A 20,409-nucleotide genomic window follows, 5' to 3' on the forward strand; every position below is an offset into this window, starting at 1 on the left:
TAAAAGTTCTATTTCTCAAACACAATTTGAAACATATTCTTAGGGCTTGTTTGAGTGTGCGTTTGAAGGCTTAAAAATGCGTTTAACACTCAAAAAGTCTGTTTGAAGAAAAAAAATACATATTTCGCGTCCAAAATGCCAAAAAAAAAAAAAAAAAAAAAAAGACAAAACACACTTTTAATAAAAGCTTTTGTCAAAAAAACATTTTTTTGACTTAAAAGCTCTATTTTTCAAACACAATCCAAATTCTCAAACATGCTCTTAGGGTGCATTTGAGATTGAAATTTCATAAGAATAATCTGCATTTTTAAAAGATATCTCAAAACGTAAGGTGTTTGGCACTACGATTTAAAAATTACTTAATTTAAAATAAGAAAAATATCTGAAATTTCTATAAGCAGATTTGTGGGTAATTATTTGAAAAAATACGAATTTAAACTAAAATCACGATTTCGCATAACAAATATTTGATAAAAAGTGGCAATTTCAAAAACATAATTTTTAAAATTACATTTATTAAAACCGCAATATCAAATGGACTCTTAGTTTAGGAAGGTCTTCAAAATATATCCGAATAATATGAAATTGGGCTAGGTTGAACAATCAAAATTGGACGTGGCCCAGGGCAACCCAAACATCAATTGGGTTGGATTTACTGGGCTTCCAAACTATCTCAATTCTCAAGCATCTTTAAAAAATAATAAAGTAAGAAGGTACGAGAAACAGAATCGAGCATTGGAAAAACCCTACGGTTGCTGTAGAGCGGAGAGAGATGTCACAGGCGGCGGCGGAGACAAGTGGGTTGCTGAGGATGGCAGAGATAGAAGGGAGAGGGAGGGGTCTTGTGGCGTCCCAGCCACTGAGGGGCGGGCAGATTGTCCTCAGGGACTCTCCCATACTCCTCTACTCTGCTCTTCCGTTGATCAACATCAACCAATCATCTTTCTCTTCTTCCTCTCACTCCTCCACTTCCAACATGTACTGCGCCAAGTGCTTCAGAAGCTTACTATCCTCTTCTTCTTCTTCGAGTTCAGTGGTACCTTGCTCTTGTTGCTCCCATCATCATATATTCTGTAGCCAAAAATGCCTGTCCGCTGCGCTCACATCGTCCCACTCTCTATGGGTATGCCAAGCCCTTTCTCGTCTCCGAGATTGCCCCTCTCTCGTTCTTGAACAACCCGTGGAACGCCAGGTCCAGGCCCGTTTTCTGGTTGCCGCCTACCATCTTGCCCTTTTCTTCCCTTCCCAATTCCAGATTCTGCTCTCCCTTGAGGGCTCGCCTAACGCCCCTGACACCACAGCTGCGCAATTCCTTCATTCCCTCATCTCATCCCTCTGCCCTCCTCATCCTCCTCTTGAGGGATTCTCGGTGGAACTCACTGCCGCATTGCTGGCCAAGGACAAGTTCAATGCCTTTGGGCTGATGGAGCCTTTCTCCCCCCGTGACGATGGCCAACGTTCCGTCCGAGCTTATGGTATCTACCCGAATGCCTCCTTCTTCAACCACGACTGCCTTCCCAATGCCTGCCGTTTCGATTACGTCGACACCGCCCCCGACCACCACAACAACACCGACATCATCGTTCGCGTTGTTCATGATGTTCCTCAAGGCAGGGAGATCTGCTTGAGCTATTTTCCCGTCAACGAGAATTATGCCAGCAGGCAGAGGAGGTTGATGGACTATGGCTTCACTTGCCATTGTGACCGCTGCGAGGTCGAAGCCAATTGGTCCGATCATGAAGACGATAATGTTGCCGAGGAGGAAGAGGAGGAGGAGGAGAAAGACGAGCTGATGGATGAGGACCACCATGACCAAATGGCATCCTCCCAAGGACAAGGAAATGCTGATTTCCCTCACGCCTATTTTTTTATCAGATACATGTGTGATAGGGAAAATTGCTGGGGCACTATGGCTCCCTTGCCTCCCAAAGACGACGCTACTCCCTCTAACTTCTTGGAATGTAATGTATGTGGCAACCTCAAGCATGACCAAGTGACTGATGCTAGTGGTGGAGAAGACGAGCTTTCCATGGATGACTGAGTTCTCTTCCTTCCTGCCTCTGACTGTGAGCGTCTTTGTCTTTCTCTGATATCTTAACCTTTTTGTCACATGTCTTTTTCTTTCTGCTACTCTCTGCCTTCTCTTGATTTTCCGACAGATTCCATTTTTTTTTGGTTAATTATCTTAGTTCAGGTTTCAATTTAATATCTTCGATGCTTTTGATAGATGTTAGACGAACAGTCCATTCTTATTTCATATGGTGTCTCTAGTGCAGAAGCTCATCAAATAGCCCTTGCTGAATTTTCGCTAGACCAAGAAACTCGGTTTAGTTATAAAGCCAATTTGAACCCCAACGAGTTGACTTATTTGGTAAGGGCTTTGGTCTTGGTGGCATTTCCATCAGGCTTAAGGTCTAAGGTTTGAAGCCTTTTGAGTGCAAACAATTCTTTAGAGTCAGCCCGTCAGCGAAGTCGGAGTATTACCTAATAATGGGACGCTTTACACCAGGTTTACTCAATAAGAGTGAATACACAAAGTGCCATTCCTTGGAGGGGTTCCTCGTAATTAAAAAAAAAAAAAAAAAAAGGATTATAAAGCCAATTTGAGCAGCTGTGGAATTTAGTCCCCTCTGTCTCCCGACCCCGATGGAAACTTCTAGAATCTGATGTTTCATGAGATTTAAATTGGCTCTAGTGTCTTTTAGTTCACTGCAGTTCACACATGAATCAGTATTAGGTTCTTCGTATGATTCCTTAATAGAGTATATGTTGTCATTGGTGGGGGGTGGGGGGATAATGGCCATATTTTGTGGGCATAAATGGGATTCAGTTTCTAAAGGGATTCAATTTATTCTAGAGCGTTTTGCACAAAGAGAAGAGAAGGTTTCAGAGTTTGTTGTTGAAGGACAATTAAGAACTAACATCAGTTGGTATTTGAGCCCTCATTTTGTGGTTTTTTGGTGCTAGGCTTCCAACTTCTTTTTGAAAGAGTACACCAGAAGGTTGTAATTTTGATCAAATTGAGTTCACTTTGGTTCCTTTTTTGATTTACTTGCGTATTGAATTCTCCACATAGGCTCCATATCAGGAACAGAAAAAAAAAAGACAAAAAAGAAAAAAGAAAAAAGAAAAGACTAAGAAACTCAAGGTCAAAGTACAGGTTTTAGTGTCTTTTTATCCACATAAGGTATGCTTAATGGATTTATAATTAGAAGCATATTCACTTATTCTTCTTAAGAAGTTAAAGTGCGAGCTGCTTCTTGAGTTCCTGTGAGGAGCGGAAGGAGATCAAATATGACTTCCCAACAATGTACACTCTGTAATCGGTAACCACTCATTGCTTTCTTATTTGAATTACAATTTGACTCCAATCTTTTAGCAAAAGGATTGAGCCGAATACAATACAAAGAAGATACTACTGCATGAATTATATATATGGGAAAATACATTTTACCCCCTTGAAATATCCACTCATTTGCATTTTTAACCCCAATGTTTAAAAAGTGACATTTTATCCCCCTCCCAAACTTCCAAATTGTTACAATTCAACTATTCTGACTATTTTTTTTTTTTTCCCAAAATTCTCCCATCCCATGTTTAAAAAAAATTAAAAATTAAGGGGTGGCTGGCCACCCCAGTTGAGCCGAAGCCACCCCTTAATTTTTATTTATATTTATTTTATTTTTTTAAAAAAAATTTTTAACTTGGGATGGGGGCATTTTGGAAAAAAAAAAAAATCAAAAATCAAAATGGTCGAATTGCAACAATTTGGAAGTTTGAGAGGGTAAAGTGTCACTTTTTAAACATTGGGGTTAAAAGTGAAAATTGGTGGATAATTTGGGGGGGTAAATTATATATATATACACACACACACACGTGTGCATGCAGATATCTAACCCTAGAAGGTCTTAATAACGAAAATATAAGATGAAACAAGTTTGAAAATATTAAACTCGTCGTCCTAAGTACACATTTACAATTAGAAGCATAAGAGTATATCTTTAAGGCACATTGTTTTTTTACAAGAGCTGGATTCAGTTGATCATCATTTACATTGTTGTTTTGGAACTAATCATACATCTCCACTCGTCTTTGGTGTGAACCTCGTGTATAATCGTATTTATCATTCAAGTTAAGCTTCCTTCCCATTTATTTCAAGGCAATTTGTTCTATTTATCATTCGGTTAATATTCTACGTTGCTTTTTTTTTCTTCTTTTTTTTTTTAGCTTGGCCAATACTTTGATTGCCTTGGAATGGGTACCAATAGGAGTGGTTTAAGTAGAGGTTCTCTGTCTTTGATATACTATTATTGTTTTCTAGGGAAAAATTATATTTAGTATTTAAGTTTTCGTCTGATTTCAATTTAGTCCATGTGTTTTCAGTTTCGACAATCAGGTGTTTTGTTAGGTTTCAAATAGGTCCATATGTCACTTCAACAATTTTTTGTGTGCCACAGTGAACACGCCATGCACATAGTGTAAGTACCATGTCAACAAATTTACCATGTCAGTTAAGTTCCCTGTCATCCACGCGGTAAAAAGAAGAAAAAAAATCCCACCTACAATATGTGAAACAACAAAAGAGATGCGTTGAGGATCCTACTCCTACCCCGTGGTGTCTGCTTGAGTTCATCTCTGCTTCAGCGTCTCTCAGATCCATATTCACTGTAAAGAATATTGGACATCCAAAGAGAGAGGAGGCGAATATGGATCTGAGCGAGGAATTCTTGAGGGAATGGATCATGAAATGGGAAAGAGTGGAGCAAAGGTGGGGTTTAGTTAGTTGAGTGGATTTTCAAGATTATTTGAGACATTGAGCTAGAATCGAGATTGAGTTAGCTCAAGTGGCAACGATAGTTGATGGGTATGTTGGGGGCAAAAGATCTTGGAGTTGAAATACAGAGAAAGTGGGGTATGAAATAGAAATGAGAATCAAATTTGAGTGTGGGATTTGGTTGAGAAATGTGAATTTCATGGTTGTTAGTCTAGTACAGATTGAACTAAAACAAAGATTAAGGACTAGCTCAAGTAGGAGCGAGATTTAAAAGGTATGTGAGAAAGAACACATTGAAGAGGATTTGTGATGTAGACCAAGAGGCAAACAAGAAGACTGGACACGAGATTCTCAATCGATTGATGGGCAATTCTCAATTGACTGAGAACGCATCATGATATTTGGTATCAATTCCCAAGGGCTTGGGTCATTGCCTTGGCCTTAATTTGATTGACCAAGGTGATGCATCAAGTCCTAGTCGTATAACTCGAGATGCTCGGTCGATGACTCAGTCTATGCTCGATCAACCAAAGATGGTTCGTTAGGGTTTTAGGGTTTTGTTGTATTAACTTGCAGCTTGATTGATCGAGTGCGTCAAGATGTTTTAGTCTTTTGAATTTTTAGGGTTGTGTCCCTATTTTCTATTTAGGCCTAATAAGGACGGTTTGGCTCACATGTTGTTTATTCTCAATTTTCGGTAAGAAACTCACTAAAGGTGAATTTTCTTCTATTTTTCATCAAAAGCTTGAAGGAGGAAACCAAGTTAGTATGAGTACCCAAGGTTTTGTTTCCTACCATTGCTTGTAGAGGACCGCATGGAGGAGGAAACCAACAAGCAAGTATTGGTGAATTGTACGAACACGAGGTGACAACACGTGATGAGTAGCTGACATGGTGTTTGCAACGATTGGATGAGCAATTTGAGCGGTTTGAAAACCAAATTATAGCATTAATCAAACAATTTGCCGCCATGGGTGGTGTGAATAGGCGTTGCCATCAACCAAATCCACGTTTTATGGAGGAGAAAAAAGACGAGTTTAGTGTCAAGGATGAGCCCATTAATGCGTTCGCAGAGTATGGAGTGACTATTGGAAGAATTGTGACTTTGTGAAGAAAATGGACAATTGGGCTGCAAATAGAATTGAAAAGTTCAACATGGAGGATGTTACTTCATGAGCCTTTTTTGCATGATTGACTTGAAAGCCTGATGGAGGACCAGCTCAAGTGGGTGTGGGAGCTAAAAGGGGAAGGGATAGACTGAAGCAAACGTTGTGGGTAGGGGGTAGGATCTTCAACGCCGCTCTGTTTTTTTCTTTCACTCACTGTTGGCGGGGTGTTTTACTTTTTTTTTAAAAATATATATATATATATATATATATATATATATATATATATGTGTGTGTGTGTGTGTGTGTGTGTGTGTGTGGATGACGGGGCACTTGACTGATGTGACAAATTTGTTGAAGTGGCATTGACACTGAGCAGTGTGAGCATGGTGTATCAAATGTGGCATATGGAAAATCATTAATTTTGAAGATAAAAATGACATAGAGATTTATTTAAACCATGAGAAAACCTAATGACTTGATTGTCCAAATTGGAAACACAGAGTAAATTGAAATCGAAGGAAAACGTAGAAGCTAAATATAATTTTTTCTTTTTTTCTTTTAAGGTTCAATTACCTTTTTAGTACATGTGGTTTAACGATACATCAAACAAACTCATCGGTTAAAAAAGGTATTGCAAATAATACTTGTGGACATTTGATAAATGCAGTTGGTATTTTTGTCCAATTTGACAAGTGTCTCGTACGTTTCATTAATATGATTTTTTTTTTTAAGAAGAAAAAAAATAAAATAAAATTAGTGGATGGTTTTGGCTACCCCTGGCCAGCCATAGGCAATCTAGACATTTGTGCTTCTCTGGATTTGTTCTTTCCTTATAATCTTGAGAAGCTCAGGATCGGAATGGCATCTAAGATCTGGAACCAAACTGCAAACTCTAACCCATTTACAACCTCCACTACAGCCGCTAGATTCATCCAGTGATATATGTGAATGTCATCAAAGACAGAAAGTTACTTGAATTTCTAAGCCTTGCTGGTGCATTATGGACTGGATTTCACAATATTAATTAGTATTAATTCAATTGTACGTGTCTTGCTGATGTCATGTTTTGTTTCTTCTCTGATTGTAACGGAGAGTGACTGGAAATTTAATTTCTCACAACTATTTCAGGTTGGAACTGAGTCCGATTCCAAAAGATCTTCTTGCCCAAGCCAGTTGAAAAGGTAATAATATTTTCTAAAGAAATTGTGACATATACGTGCACAATTCTCATTTGCTTGTGTAATTGCAGAAGAGTTGTGCCTAAGCATATATAGAGTTACATAGAAGAGACTTAGAAGAATTTTCAGGCATCAGTCAGGAGGAAGCTTAAAACAAGTCCACAATGTGAGAGAGGACATAGATCCGTAGAAAATGAATTTTGTCTTCTTAACATTAAACCCGCCCCTCCGCATATATTTGCTCGTTCGTTCTGGTTGTCAATCTGCAGAAGTTGATTGCATGGAGGTGGAGTAGAGTGTTGCCTATTTTCCTATGACAGCTTGAGCACTAGTTGGTCGTCAGCGATGGCATCATTTGAACATTTACTCCACTCTTCTGTTGTTAATATTGTGGCGTTGGTCGTCAGCGATGTGTCATCCTGTTGTTAATATTGTGGCGTGGTCTGTTTTAGGTGGTGGCATGGCATGCATATTAATTTATTAAACACGCTAAATAATCAATTTCCCTTGTTGCTTTGCTGAAAAGACACTTCACAATGTATAATATCCATTTCTATTGCCATTGCATTTGCGGGGAAATTTGAAAGAACAAATAGTGCTATATATATATATATATTCTATGGTGGAGCTTATGAAAGCAGCGGCTTTTTTTTTTTTTTTTTTTTTTTTTTTTTTTTTTTAATTTTTATTTTATTATTATTATTTTCCACTTTAACTAACCTGGTCTTAAGTCTTAACCGCAACATGATGGTCATTGGTCACTCGATTCATGCTGCTGCTACTACATAATTTGGACCACTATTTCTACCAAATTATCAATCCATTTTTTAACAAAGGCCTGATAGTGAGATCACCTGCTCCCTCTTATACATGTTGGGTGACCTTTCGACATGTAAACCTAATTCACTAGGATTCTTTAATTTTGTCTACGCATGTACGAGTGCCAAGGAACTGCAGCCTTGATAACAACATTAGCATTTAATATGTGGATCCTTTTGAAAGTGTAGCAGGGCAACTTCTCATTACGATATATATATATTTGAGACATTATATCAAAAAATTTCATAATTTTTTGCTTTCTGTTTGTGGCAAGAATGATTGATGATGTTTAGTATATTGTTATACGACTATTATACAATTTGATGGTGTGGTAATAAAAATCAACATTTTGATCCATACTTTTTTTTTTTTTTTTTTTTTTTTTTTAATAAAAATTTTGAATGACTAATTTTTATTGTTACATCACAAAAAAAAAAAAAAAAAAAAAAAGTCATAATTTCCATTCACCCTCGTTTTACTTTTCTTCTTTTTGCGAATAAAGTATCCATAGGGAGCTCTCATGTTGGATAAGTTTAACTACCATTCTTTATAACATGATTGTGTGGAATACTTCCCAAAAGTGTAATCAATAGCAACAATTGTATTCATGAGTGATAAAATGGTTAAGAGTGTATAATTGATAAATTATTCATTAATTAATTGCATTAATAAATCAAATATTTTTAGTTGTTTATTTCACAAATTATGAACTGCCACATTAAATTAAAAATAAATTCATAATTCTTCATCCAATATATATATATATACACATTGGTGTAATGAAATCCCAAGGAATAGGTGATTGACATAAATCCAACAAGATTAGTAGTTTATGTGTACACGAAGAAGGGAATATGAAAGATTTGGTCCGATCAGTTTGATAATATATTACGTGATTTGCGCCGTTTCCTTGTGATACGGGGGCTCTATTACAGATTTATTAGGAATGTAACAGCAGTTGTATTAATCCATTAGTATGGAAAGATATTTTTTCTTTCAGATGTTTAAGTTTAAATAAGAAGGTGATAGATAGATAGATAGGAGGATATTTATTGAAGTCGATCTGTGACGTGGAGGTACGAGTACCACTGTGGCCATCCCATCCCACGACAGATATTTATTCTATGCTGAAATGGCAAATAAGGAAGGAAGATGGATTGGAGAATAATGCTTATTCATTTACTTTTTTAATGAGTGAGTGAGTTTTATCTCCTCTTCTTTTTCAGTTATTCCTTTCCGATCTATATTTATTCTTTTCCTATAAATATGCCAAGACGATAAATGGGTTAGCGACTTATTAGCGGCAAAGAAGAAGAGGAGGGAAGTAGAAGGGCGAAAAAAGGAAAAAAGAAAACCAAAGGGAAGGAGTACTGGTCTCTCGGGGTCGAAAAAGGGGCGCATCCAAAGTTAGGAAGAGCCGAAGGGAGCTCATCTCCTTTCCGCAAATTCACATTTTAACCAAAAAGTAAAAGAAAAGAAGATTGATGCAAAATCCTCCTTGCCCCCGCTCCAAACGTCATTTCAAGGGGAGGGTAACGGAAAGGGAAAGGTGATCCCACCATCTTCATTAGGGGAACATAATAATGCCATTCTCTCTCAGGTTTTATCTTGCATCTCCCTGATCTTGCTCTCAGTAGAGGGGAAGGACGAGGATTTCAGTTCTATATACATATTATATATATGATTGTAAGAGGTTTATGGAGGGTGTCGATGGGAATTAGTTGGTGGGGCTGCGTTTTGCATTTGATATTTGAGTGAACGCAGGTCTGTCTCGAGAGATAATTAAATCTATAGAATAGAGAGAATAATGTACGAGCCTATTAGAGGACGCGATGATCCTGAGTTACAGAACAAGTGTGCAGTGCACTCCTCGGCTATTGAGGAGGATGAAGATGATGTTGAAATGGCCGTTCATGCAAGATCCAGGCTCGCCATTCCTAATGCCGCTGGTGGCTTCAATAAGATTCAAGAGGAAAGTTCCAAGCAAAAGCAACAACAACAACGTCTTGTCTCACTGGACGTTTTTCGCGGCATCACTGTGGCGGTAATTTTTCCCACCCGGCTTGTTTCTCTTATTCTTCTTCATTGTTTTTGTTTTTTAAAGTTTATATACATATCTGCATTCGATCAAAATTGGGATTACTCTACACGGCCAGAGGGGATAGAGAGCAGACGACGTCGTCTTTCTCTGTCTTCAAATCTCAACAGTCAAAGTGGAAGACTTTGTCTTATATTTTAATTAGGGACTAGTAGTCATTTATTATTTGAAATACATGAAAAACTATATTCTCTGCTCCCATTCATTCGGATAATCCCGTTGACGTTTTGGAAACGGAAAATTAACAGTTCCTCCACTCTTCCATTTGTTTTCATTTTTTCCCATGCCATCCCATCCCATCCCATCCCATCCCACATAAAGAAACGGAATTATAAATGGTATTTCTTTCATTTTCGTCTTTGTAATAGGAAAACCAGTAAAGTATTACACCGGCCGATGCTATTACTAAACCATCGCTCGTTCGCATGATAAATAAATCCATGAGATCTTTGCAAAAATTACGTAACTCTATCCATCTCTTCATGATAAATAAACAACCTTTTCCTGAAATGGTCGCCTTGTGATCCTCATTGTTTGAGTTTATTTGCTGGTCTATACTTTTTATCTATCTGATATATATTTATTCTGGTAAACGGTCATCGATGCAGAAGATTATGAAAGGGCATAATTATTTATACTTTTTTTCTGTAAAGAAAAGAAAAAAAGCGCAGGCACTATGAAAAGGGAAAAATTGAAGTCTTTTCCAAGTGCAAAGACGGTAGTCATGTTGAAAGAGAATGAGATTCTGATGCTAAAGACTGGATTAGGGAAGTCAACTCTATCTTCCTTTGTAAAGCTCTACGCGAAAGAAATCCACAGTCACAATCTTAGTACAGAACTATACGAAACGTTGATGCATAGTAGAAAACAGCTCAGATTTTACTATGTAAATACCGTTGAGGCACTGAATATTGGGAAAGAAAATAGGGGAATCAATGTTGGGCTATACTTTCGGTGCCATCTATCATCCTATAGGAATTGTTCTGGGGGAACTGCAGGAATTGTGTGTGCCGACTTTTAGTTTGCACTTATATGAACAAAAGTGAAAAACTTGGGGCTTGGATTGGTTAAAATCATAAATTGCTTAATCATTTGGTTTATGACAGTCTTCAGTGGTGCTATATGAACTTATACTAAAAGTGGAAATATGGGAGTTTGTTTGGCATGATATTTGTATGCACTGTATGCCTGAACTGCATTATGTGAAGATTGAATGCACACAAGTCCTGAACTGCATTACTTGTAGATTGAGTGGGGGAAAGTCATGTTTTTTCTAGGATTATGATGTCACTTGATTAATGCAAGGCGTATGCCCTGTTTTTCACTGACAAGGATCTACTCTCTACGTTTATGTTAAGTAATTCTTTTTTCTTTTTTCTTTTCTTTTCTTTTTTCTTTTCTGCCTATACTCTCTGCATATAGGCTAAATGTCATCTCTTTACAAAAAATTGTTTCTTCTCAATGCAGCTAATGATACTCGTGGATGATGCTGGTGGAATCCTGCCTGCTATTAATCATTCACCTTGGAATGGTTTAACCCTTGCAGATTTTGTCATGCCATTTTTCCTCTTTATTGTTGGTATTTCACTTGCACTTACCTACAAGGTACCTTTTGCTCTGCAAACGTTTTGCTCTTATTTTTGGCATCCAAGTAGTTGTCCCCGTAATATCCAATAAGGTCAATATGAACTGTTACTTTCATTCCTGTTCTCATTATAATTTTTTTTTTTTTTTGGTTCAAGGCAGAAAAGAAAGTTATTTAGATCTTCATGAGATATTTTAGAAGTCTATTATCTTATTACACGGATGCTAGTTCTACTACTGTTTATCTCTGAGCCTAAGAAAAGTATTTTCCTCTACAGAAATTGTCATGCAGAGCTGTTGCAACCAGAAAAGCAATATTACGGGCTTTGAAGCTTTTAACATTAGGCATTTTCCTTCAAGGTCCTTTACTAGATCTTTAGCTTTTAGACCATAGTTTATAAGCCTTCTCAATGGCAGAATTTATCCATGTTGTTTCAGTTACCATGATGATGAAAGCAAACTGCTTCAGTAGTTGTAACAGTGTGTATTAACAATAACAATATTGAAGTTTGAAACAAAAAGCTATGTTATGCTCAATAATCTTGTGGGAAGTTTCATCAGAAGTGAATACTTAAATGGTTTCTGTACTAATGTGTATTGTCTCTCCTGTCCAGGTGGCTTTATCCATCGCATAAACGATTTAACTTATGGAGTGGATATAAAATATATGAGATGGATGGGTATACTACAGGTATATTTTCTAGTTTTCTCATGTTGAAATGTTTATTGTGCCAACCATAAGCAAGAAGTGGAGTTAGAGTGGGCTATAGTTTATTCCAACATATAACAGATGAAACGTGATAGCATATCTTAGTGCTTGATGTGCTTTAATGTCTTCCCACAAAAGGCAACGCTTTGCCTGGCTCAAGAACTGTGCAAGATTTAATAAATCAATTTTTTGGATTGCCAATGAACATGCAGTGCATTCATCATCTCTAAAATAACACACCTTTTTTCCTTCTCCCTCTTTGACTCGCAGAGAATTGCAATAGCATATCTGCTGGCAGCATTGTCTGAGATTTGGCTGAAGGGTGATAATAATGTTAATTCAGGATCGTCTCTGCTCAGGAAGTATCGATTCCAGTGGTAAGTTTTATTCATTATACTGCTTATTAAATTCTTTCAGCTACAGACTTCTGGATTTCTGGATTTGAATTATGATACCTATTACTCTGTAGAGCCAGGTGAATTTAATATATAGTAATAAGGGAAATTTGGGACCATGTCTGGATTTTTTTGTTAATTCAAATAAACATCATGATATTTTTTATTTGTTGTGCAAGTAACTGAGAAGACAAATAGCTGACAAAGGAAGGCATAAAATAAGAATAGGAAAAGAAAAACAAAAGAAACTCTTGCGAGGAAAAAATTTGAGTACAACTAAGTTGCCCTTAATTTTGGAAGCTGAAATTGGTCATGATATGTTCATATATGGGGGTCGTTACTGATATTCTGGAAATGAGGTGATTGCAAAGCCCCTTGATCACATTTAAATGCCAATGTTGCATTGCTTCCCCTATTTCAGATGTTGGCTTTTCTGTTTCTGTATATTGGTTTCATATGCACTGTCATAGTATTGTGTTAATTTGTTGTCTTGACGTACACTACTCTCTCTCTCTCTCTAACAGGGCTTTGGCTTTGATGCTTACCACTCTATATCTTTCACTGTTATATGGCTTGTATGTGCCTGATTGGGACTTTCAGATTCCAATTGGAACTTCCTCTGCACCAAAATTGTTTACAGTGAGCTATAATCTTTTCTTCCCATCTTTCTAATTTATTTATATAACATTTAAGACTTCCGAGGTATGATTTTGCTTATGAAACTGGTGGCTGAATGGTTCTCTTTGGAAGGTCAAATGTGGAGTCCGTGGTGACACTGGTCCAGCTTGTAATGCTGTTGGAATGATTGACCGTAAGATATTGGGTATACAACATTTATATAAAAGACCAGTCTATGCAAGAACACAGGTATCCTGTTTTTAGAGTTACTTTCATTTGCCTTTTTTCTTTTTTTTTTCTTTTTTTTTGCAGTTTTTCCCTAATAAATTCATGTTTCCTTGTTTTTTTTTTGTTCACAGCAATGCAGTATTAACTCCCCAGACTATGGCCCATTACCTTCCGATGCTCCATCATGGTGTCAAGCCCCTTTTGATCCTGAAGGACTTTTAAGGTTCGTTCACAACTATTCCCTGTTGTCCACAAGGTCATTCTTCAACAACTATCATGCTATGCATTAGAGAAAAGTTGGTCGATTATATGGACAATTCGCTTGGTTTTTAAATGACAAAGGAGCCAATGCTACTTGGGCCATTGAATTATCTTATGTCTTGTTAATGGCATTGTAGACTGAATCCTATCATCTCACAATCCTTAAGGAAGAGACATGGATATTATACATTATGGTTAAACTTGATTGTCTTTTGTGTTTCAACTTTGTGCTTTTGGAGTGACCACCCTCTTACTTTGTGTTTGTAGTTCAGTGATGGCCATTGTTACCTGCTTGGTTGGTTTGCATTATGGGCACATTATTGTCCATTATAAGGTGATAAATATTCATGTCAGATCATGTTTTCCTTTTCTCACTGAAGGTTTATCTTTTTGTCACAAATTCTTATCCACACCCACATTCAGGATCACAGAGATAGGATCCTTCACTGGATGATTACAACCTCTTGTCTCATTATCTTGGGCCTTGCCTTGGATTCCTGTGGTAAGTAGTCTGTGTACACTTTCTAAAAAATGAATATTTTGTAGCGGTTAGTAGTTGCACTGCTTGCAGTATATTCCATCATTAATCAATCTGCATCATTGTTGCAGGGATGCATTTAAACAAGGTTCTTTATACATTCAGCTACACGTGTTTCACTGCTGGTGTTGCTGGCATTCTTTTTGCTGGAATTTACTTGACGGTAGGATGTCTAGTCATCTTATGCGATCAATCTCATTTAACAAAGTTGTTTTACTTGGCGCATTTGCTTATTATTGTCGGCATGGATGTTTATTTTTGGTGAAACTATTACTAATATGACTGATTCCATTTTAATATTTTTTTCCACTCTCTAATCAAGAACAGAAGAGTGTAATTTGTTGAATTTGGTTGGTTCATGTTTTCTTCATCTTCTAGTTGATAATCACGGGGTTTTCGATCCTCAGGTTGATGTGTGTGGATATAGGCGCCCTACTGTGGTAATGGAGTGGATGGGGGTGCATGCGCTGATGATTTATATCCTTGCAGCCTGCAACGTCGTGCCCATTGTCCTCCTGGGATTCTATTGGAGGGAGCCTCAGAATAATTTTGTAATCTACTCTACTCCTGTTGGATGTTACTTGCACGCTCATTTAGTTGTGATCTGACAACCTTTTTCGTCTCTGGCAGCTTAGGTTAATTGGAGTTGGAACATAAAAGCGTAGCATTAAAGTTATAGCGGGTTACACTTTTCCCGCAACTATGCTGTCTGTGTCGAGGAAGTGGGGCCGGACTGCTGAACTACATCTCGTTTATTTTGGGTAGTTGCAGTTGGCGCTGAGAGAATTTTGGAGTTGGGTCTTTGAAATTGGAGGCAAACTCTCTCTTTCTTTGATGAATACACACACTCTCCAATGGAGCTTCTGTATAAATATGTAGGCAGAACCTCGAAACAAGATATAACTTTGTCTGAAGTTTCGTCATAAGATAGATGCCTTGATCTTTATGATGATAATTCTCAGTATATATGATGCTACTTTTTAAATTTGATGGTAATCAAATAAGAATGGTTTTTTTTATTCAAAAAAAAAAAAAAAGTATGCATGCCTTTCATCAGAGAGCTTAATTAGGAAACATGTAATACATTTTATTCAAATGAAATAAAGGAAGAGAAGATCATCAAACAACCCAATTGTCAAAACCCACAGCTGAAAATTGAAATGATTGAAAAATGAGCAATAAAATCAAATATCCAAAAGACATTTGGTTGGGATGTCAATGGTGAGGAGAGGATGAAGGAGATTCATGATAGTGAGGATATATGGTGTATATGGTCTGCGCTATAGTGAGGGCGAAGAGGAAGATTGCAGCAATAAAGGAGGGAATAGCCCATGGATTTCTGAAATAGGTATGAAAGAGATTGGCACGCCACTGGTTGGAGGGCTTCTTGCAGTAGTCACCGACTCTTTTATGCACCACATAGAGGCTACTCTATGGGTCGAGAGTTATATCCTTGGAGAGTGAGTTGAAGAGTTTGGCAACGGCTTTGTCACTACCGATGGCATTCTGTATGATCCTGCTCGAGTGTAGAAGGGCAACGTCCTTGGCATTGTCAATGATGTTTTCCATGAAAAATATATAGGACGTAATCTCGTTGCCTGCCCCTACATGGAAACGCTCAAAGGCTATAAGGTACAAGAACATTGACATGGAAACGCTCAAAGGCTATAAGGTTCAAGAACATTGACTCCGTGGCATCATCCACAACGATGACTGGGAGCCTAAGGACCCCGCCAGTGAAGGAGATGTCTTTGAGGCTCCCACTTGTGCTTTTCTTGAACCTGATTCCGGCTTCATAAAGCTCTGCAGCAGATCGAATGATCTCGTCACCACCAATTGCGTGGTTCACTCCGGCCGACTTCCTTTGACGTGATTTTTGCCTGGGGTTTTCCCGAAGCAGGCTCTTCCTATGCAGATCCAATACGTGCAAGCATTTACCCATCTTTGAAATGCGAGTGTTGGGTGAGAGGGAGCAGAACTGGAGTATGAGGTTGTTGACAAACTCTTTATCCTGTGATATAGTTAAAATTCAGTTAAAATTCAAAACGAGAACCAATGATTTGGTTATGTGGGCAGAAAAAATAAACAAACAAAAGGAATTTCACCTTCGCCTCATTGTTCTAGACATGAACCAGCCGGTCAAGAACCAGCATTGGCAGCTGATTTTCAAGCATCAGCATGTCACGCTTGATATATGGCATGAGATAGAGCTTCCCATGATTGCTGGATATTGGATCAGTGGGAGCATAGTCATCCAAAACACTAGTCGAGGTACGCAGGATTTCAAGCATAAAACAGCCGTCCAGAATCATTAGTTGCACATATTTGCACACCGGATCAAGCGGCTCATACGAGTCTTTCAACTCTTGCACCACTTGGGCTAAAGCGTTGATGAACAATTCAAGAGGTTTTCTGCATCTCTTTAGGAAATGGAGGAGTGCTCGGTGCTTGTGCTCCTCCATCTGGTTTAAATGCTTTTTCCCAAGATGGTAGGGCCCGAAGGAGACTGCCTGAGGTATGTACGCCTTTGTGTTTAGGTCTGTGACGCGTGCCGGTACTTTGTAGATTGAACTCTTTTGCCACCGCTCCATTTCAGTTGAAGTATATATATCCGCCATGTTTTCGAGTTCATCATTAACTTGTATCATCCATTCCATTACTTTTCAGGAACGATCAAATGATCGATCCGCATGCGCATGCGCCTTCCCCTTTCTTTTCTTTTTCTTTTCCTTTTGTCCCACACTCATTCCCGTCGTCTCTCCTTCCGCTTCCATTTATACATTTTCGAGGATCGGAAACAGACATCTCAAGCATCCAACTTTCAGCAATTAATTGATTCTCACGTCATAATAGATGCCCAAGATATAGAAACTGCTTAATTTGTTAACATTTGATTGATCGATGGCATCCCTAAAGCTGAACAGCCAATGGGGGCAAGAAGCTCAAAAGCCGTGCGGCATTCCTTTCTTGTAGTGTTTGTGATACTTTCCCTTTATATCTATCTTTTCTTCTTCTTTTTTTTTCTTTTTTTTTTTGAATACTCTGCAAACCTCCCGAGACAAGAAATCGAGTAAACACCACCACAATCTCATTAAACTATACCTTTTACCAATTTTTGCCAGCGAGCAAACTCGAAATCGGCTCGTATAAGCTCTATTTGATTATTAAACGAGCTGTTCGTGAAAACAACATGAAGCTGAGAGAGATCACAACAGAGAGAGAACCAAACCCAGTGAGTAATGTGTGAAAGAAGTTCCAGCCATTGGGAGCAAAAGAGTTACAATTTTGTCTTACCCATTAAGGTTTGATTGCAAAAATTATATCAATTTGTAAGATTTTGTTTAAGGTTGAGTTTTGGTTTGGATCTCCCATTGTGAGTATCAACGAGTTTTGTTATTGAGTGATTTGCCCTGGGCCAAACTACTCGAGCTCGACACAATCTTAAACAAGTCGAGCCCGGACAAGGGAAGAATTGCAAAATGCAAAGCGTTTGATATTGCGATTTAAAAAACGCATAATTTAAAATTCAAAATGAAATTCACAAAATTTCTATAAGCAGGCTAAATGTGCTTATTTGAAAATGCACGAATTTAAAGCAAATTAACGATTTCAAATAACAAATATTTGGCGCAATAATTACCAAATTTTCAAACATGAATGAATAAATTTCCAAAAATACTCACCTAAAATATGTTAAAAACCTATCTTCTTTATTATATGTTTGTTTGAAATCTTTGTCCCCACCAAAAAATAAAAAAAAGCACGTATAAAAACAAGTAATATGGCAAGATACCATTTCTTAAGTAGAAAACTCAAAGTTAATGTCAAATTATAAGTCATACTTTTGTTTGCAAAAGTGTTAAAAAGGAGGCTCATAGACAATGTTAGTTATTTTACCGCTATAAACAAATGTCCTTATTGATAATTTGTCCATGAAATTACAATTATATGCTAATATTATTCAAACTCCATTATAGAAAAAATAATTTTTAACATGTTTTACTAAACGCAATTTAAAAAAATAACGATTTCAAAAACACAATTACAAAAATTGTACTTACTAAAATTGCAATCTCAAACAAACCCTAAGAATATATTAAAATTGCATTAAGAAATAGAATTTTAAACCTAAAAATAGCTTTGCAGTAATTTTCCCTTGCGTTTTAGTCATTATTATAGTAAAAAAGTCATAAATTACTTTTGGAGTTGTTTACGAAACAAACCAGACTTCAGTTTGGCACAATTTTTTTAGTATTAAAAACATTAACACTAAGAGAAAATTACAATTTACCCCCCTAAAATTGACAGTGTTTTTTAATTCGAACACTAAAGTTTTAAATTTTTGCAATCCACCCCCCAAAAGTTTCAAAATTTTCAATTTGACCAATTGTATCCAAAACTTCCCATATTGCCCCTAATTTTTATTTTTTATTTTATTTTTTTTTTAAAAAAAAAAAAAAATTTAAAACATTCAGGGTGGCTCTTTGGCCGGCAATTTGGGAATTTTGAGATAATATAGGTCGAATTGAAAAAAATTGAAACTTTGTAGGGATGGATTGCAAAAATTGAAATTTTAATGTTCGAATTAAAAAACACTGTCAACTTTAAAAGGGTAAACTATAATTTTTCCTTTAACACAATCTCAAGTCTCAAGCAAGCTCTAAATATATTTAATAATTCAATAAAAAGAGCATTAATGCAGAGGAAAACGGAAAACTGAATCTCACACCACAGAAAGCTAAAACTTTCATCGTGCTTGGTTAAAATGGAAGTGATACTAAGATTTGGTTGGGCAAAACGTTGTTTTCATCTCAAGTATTAGACGATTAGAGTCAAAAGAAAATGCTGATTATAAACTGGAAACCGAAAGATAATCTGAGGCAATACCGATACGTTATCAGTAACCGCCCTTAAGGTCATTGACCACATCATATGGAATGGGAGTGACTGTCTCCAGGGTAGCACCGGCAACCATGAATCCAGGCTTGGGTCCTTGAGGTTGTCTCTTGGTGCTGATTTTTTCCCCACAAGCTTTGGCCTCTGCCTTCAGCTGATCATTCTGGATTCTTCTCAGTTTGAAGTCCTCCCCACACCTCGATGGCTGAAAATGTTCCACCCGCACATGTATCCTCTTCCTAATAATCCTGTTCGCAACCTAAGTAACAGCCCCAAAGATTACCAAAATTTACATCCACGGCCATGGAAAAATCAAATAACAAACACCTTGAAAAACTTAATAACATTCATTAACCGGCAAAAAGGCAAGAAGCCCAAGGCCTAGCAATGGTGTGCAAGTTCACAGCTAAAACTTGTTCATTGGTCATCCAGGGAACTAAAATCCACCAAAATGAAAATACCCTCTTTCAACAAGGAAGCATTTACTCGTGCAATTAAGACAAATGATATCCCATCTTAACAAATACCACCACAGGCATGCAATGCAATTGGACATTGATCTGCCGAGAGATGATAGCTGGGTAATATGGACAGACATTATGGGAGGCATACAAATGCAGACAAACTAGACAATATTGGGTATTATAAGCAAAGCATTTTGTAAGGATGCGACAGAATTGAACTGCCTAATTGAGTTGTAAATAAAACACAAACAGGAAAGAAGATATTTTGAAGGAGGAAACCTGCTTGTTGATTTCGACGCCGACGGCACGCTTGGTGACGTTCTAAATGCTACCGGTGCGGCCATGGTAGACCTTGTGGGGCATGCCAATGTGAACGGCGCCGTTAACGCTAACGTCCACGTACTCCCCAATTTTGTAGGTCTTCAGATAGGTAGAGAGCGGGATGCAACCCTTCCTCCTGAAGGGGCGAGCGAACAGATCCCTCGTCCTCGATCGAAGACCAGCCGGCATTGTGTGGTAACCGCTAGATCTCTCTCCGCCTCTCGATGCTCTTCCCATTTTATATAGCTCACGTCTATCGACTCTCTTCTTACTGTTTGTTTAATATGGGCTTGGGCCCAATTACTCCATTACCCCTTTGTTGGGCTGGAGCTTAAAGTGGTTAAGGTGGGCCCAACCCAGAAAACCAATGGCAATGGTGCACGGGAGATAAGACATGAGGTTGGATGGCCGTGAACC

The 20,409-nt window shown here is 37.7% G+C and overlaps 2 protein-coding genes and 2 pseudogenes across 4 annotated transcripts; 2 read left to right on the forward strand and 2 right to left on the reverse strand.

The window, feature by feature from the left end:
* Positions 1-744: 744 nt before the first annotated feature.
* LOC148582377 (histone-lysine N-methyltransferase ASHR2-like) lies at positions 745-7,665 on the forward strand. 2 transcript variants are annotated; one of them, XR_015909756.1, is made up of 3 exons: positions 745-2,066; positions 7,012-7,064; positions 7,133-7,665. XR_015909756.1 is itself a non-coding variant. In XM_088512087.1 (2 exons), the coding sequence occupies exon 1, from the start codon at positions 773-775 to the stop codon at positions 2,039-2,041; it is 1,269 nt and encodes a 422-aa protein (XP_088368213.1). In that variant the 5' UTR covers positions 745-772; the 3' UTR covers positions 2,042-2,066; positions 7,012-7,665. The 2 variants fall into 2 exon arrangements, 1 of the variants encoding a protein (XP_088368213.1); XM_088512087.1 differs by having other exon boundaries at positions 7,012-7,665.
* A 1,410-nt stretch (positions 7,666-9,075) lies between these two features.
* LOC132179935 (uncharacterized) lies at positions 9,076-15,297 on the forward strand. 2 transcript variants are annotated; one of them, XM_059592755.2, is made up of 13 exons: positions 9,076-9,924; positions 11,446-11,583; positions 11,841-11,922; positions 12,177-12,253; positions 12,542-12,648; positions 13,191-13,305; positions 13,417-13,533; positions 13,644-13,735; positions 14,041-14,107; positions 14,197-14,275; positions 14,383-14,474; positions 14,719-14,862; positions 14,947-15,297. In XM_059592755.2, exons 1-13 carry the CDS (start codon positions 9,688-9,690, stop codon positions 14,974-14,976), a joined length of 1,377 nt encoding a protein of 458 aa, XP_059448738.1. In that variant the 5' UTR covers positions 9,076-9,687; the 3' UTR covers positions 14,977-15,297. The 2 variants fall into 2 exon arrangements, with proteins under 2 accessions (XP_059448738.1, XP_088368212.1); XM_088512086.1 differs by having other exon boundaries at positions 9,078-9,924; positions 14,942-15,297.
* A 229-nt stretch (positions 15,298-15,526) lies between these two features.
* LOC132179876 (UPF0481 protein At3g47200-like) lies at positions 15,527-17,220 on the reverse strand (annotated as a pseudogene).
* A 1,877-nt stretch (positions 17,221-19,097) lies between these two features.
* On the reverse strand, positions 19,098-20,215 carry LOC148582378 (large ribosomal subunit protein eL21x/eL21w-like; annotated as a pseudogene).
* Positions 20,216-20,409: the final 194 nt, after the last annotated feature.

The sequence above is a fragment of the Corylus avellana genome, unplaced genomic scaffold (genome assembly GCF_965113065.1).
Source record: "Corylus avellana unplaced genomic scaffold, dhCorAvel1.hap1.2 HAP1_SCAFFOLD_170, whole genome shotgun sequence".
NCBI classification, from domain to species: domain Eukaryota; kingdom Viridiplantae; phylum Streptophyta; class Magnoliopsida; order Fagales; family Betulaceae; genus Corylus; species Corylus avellana.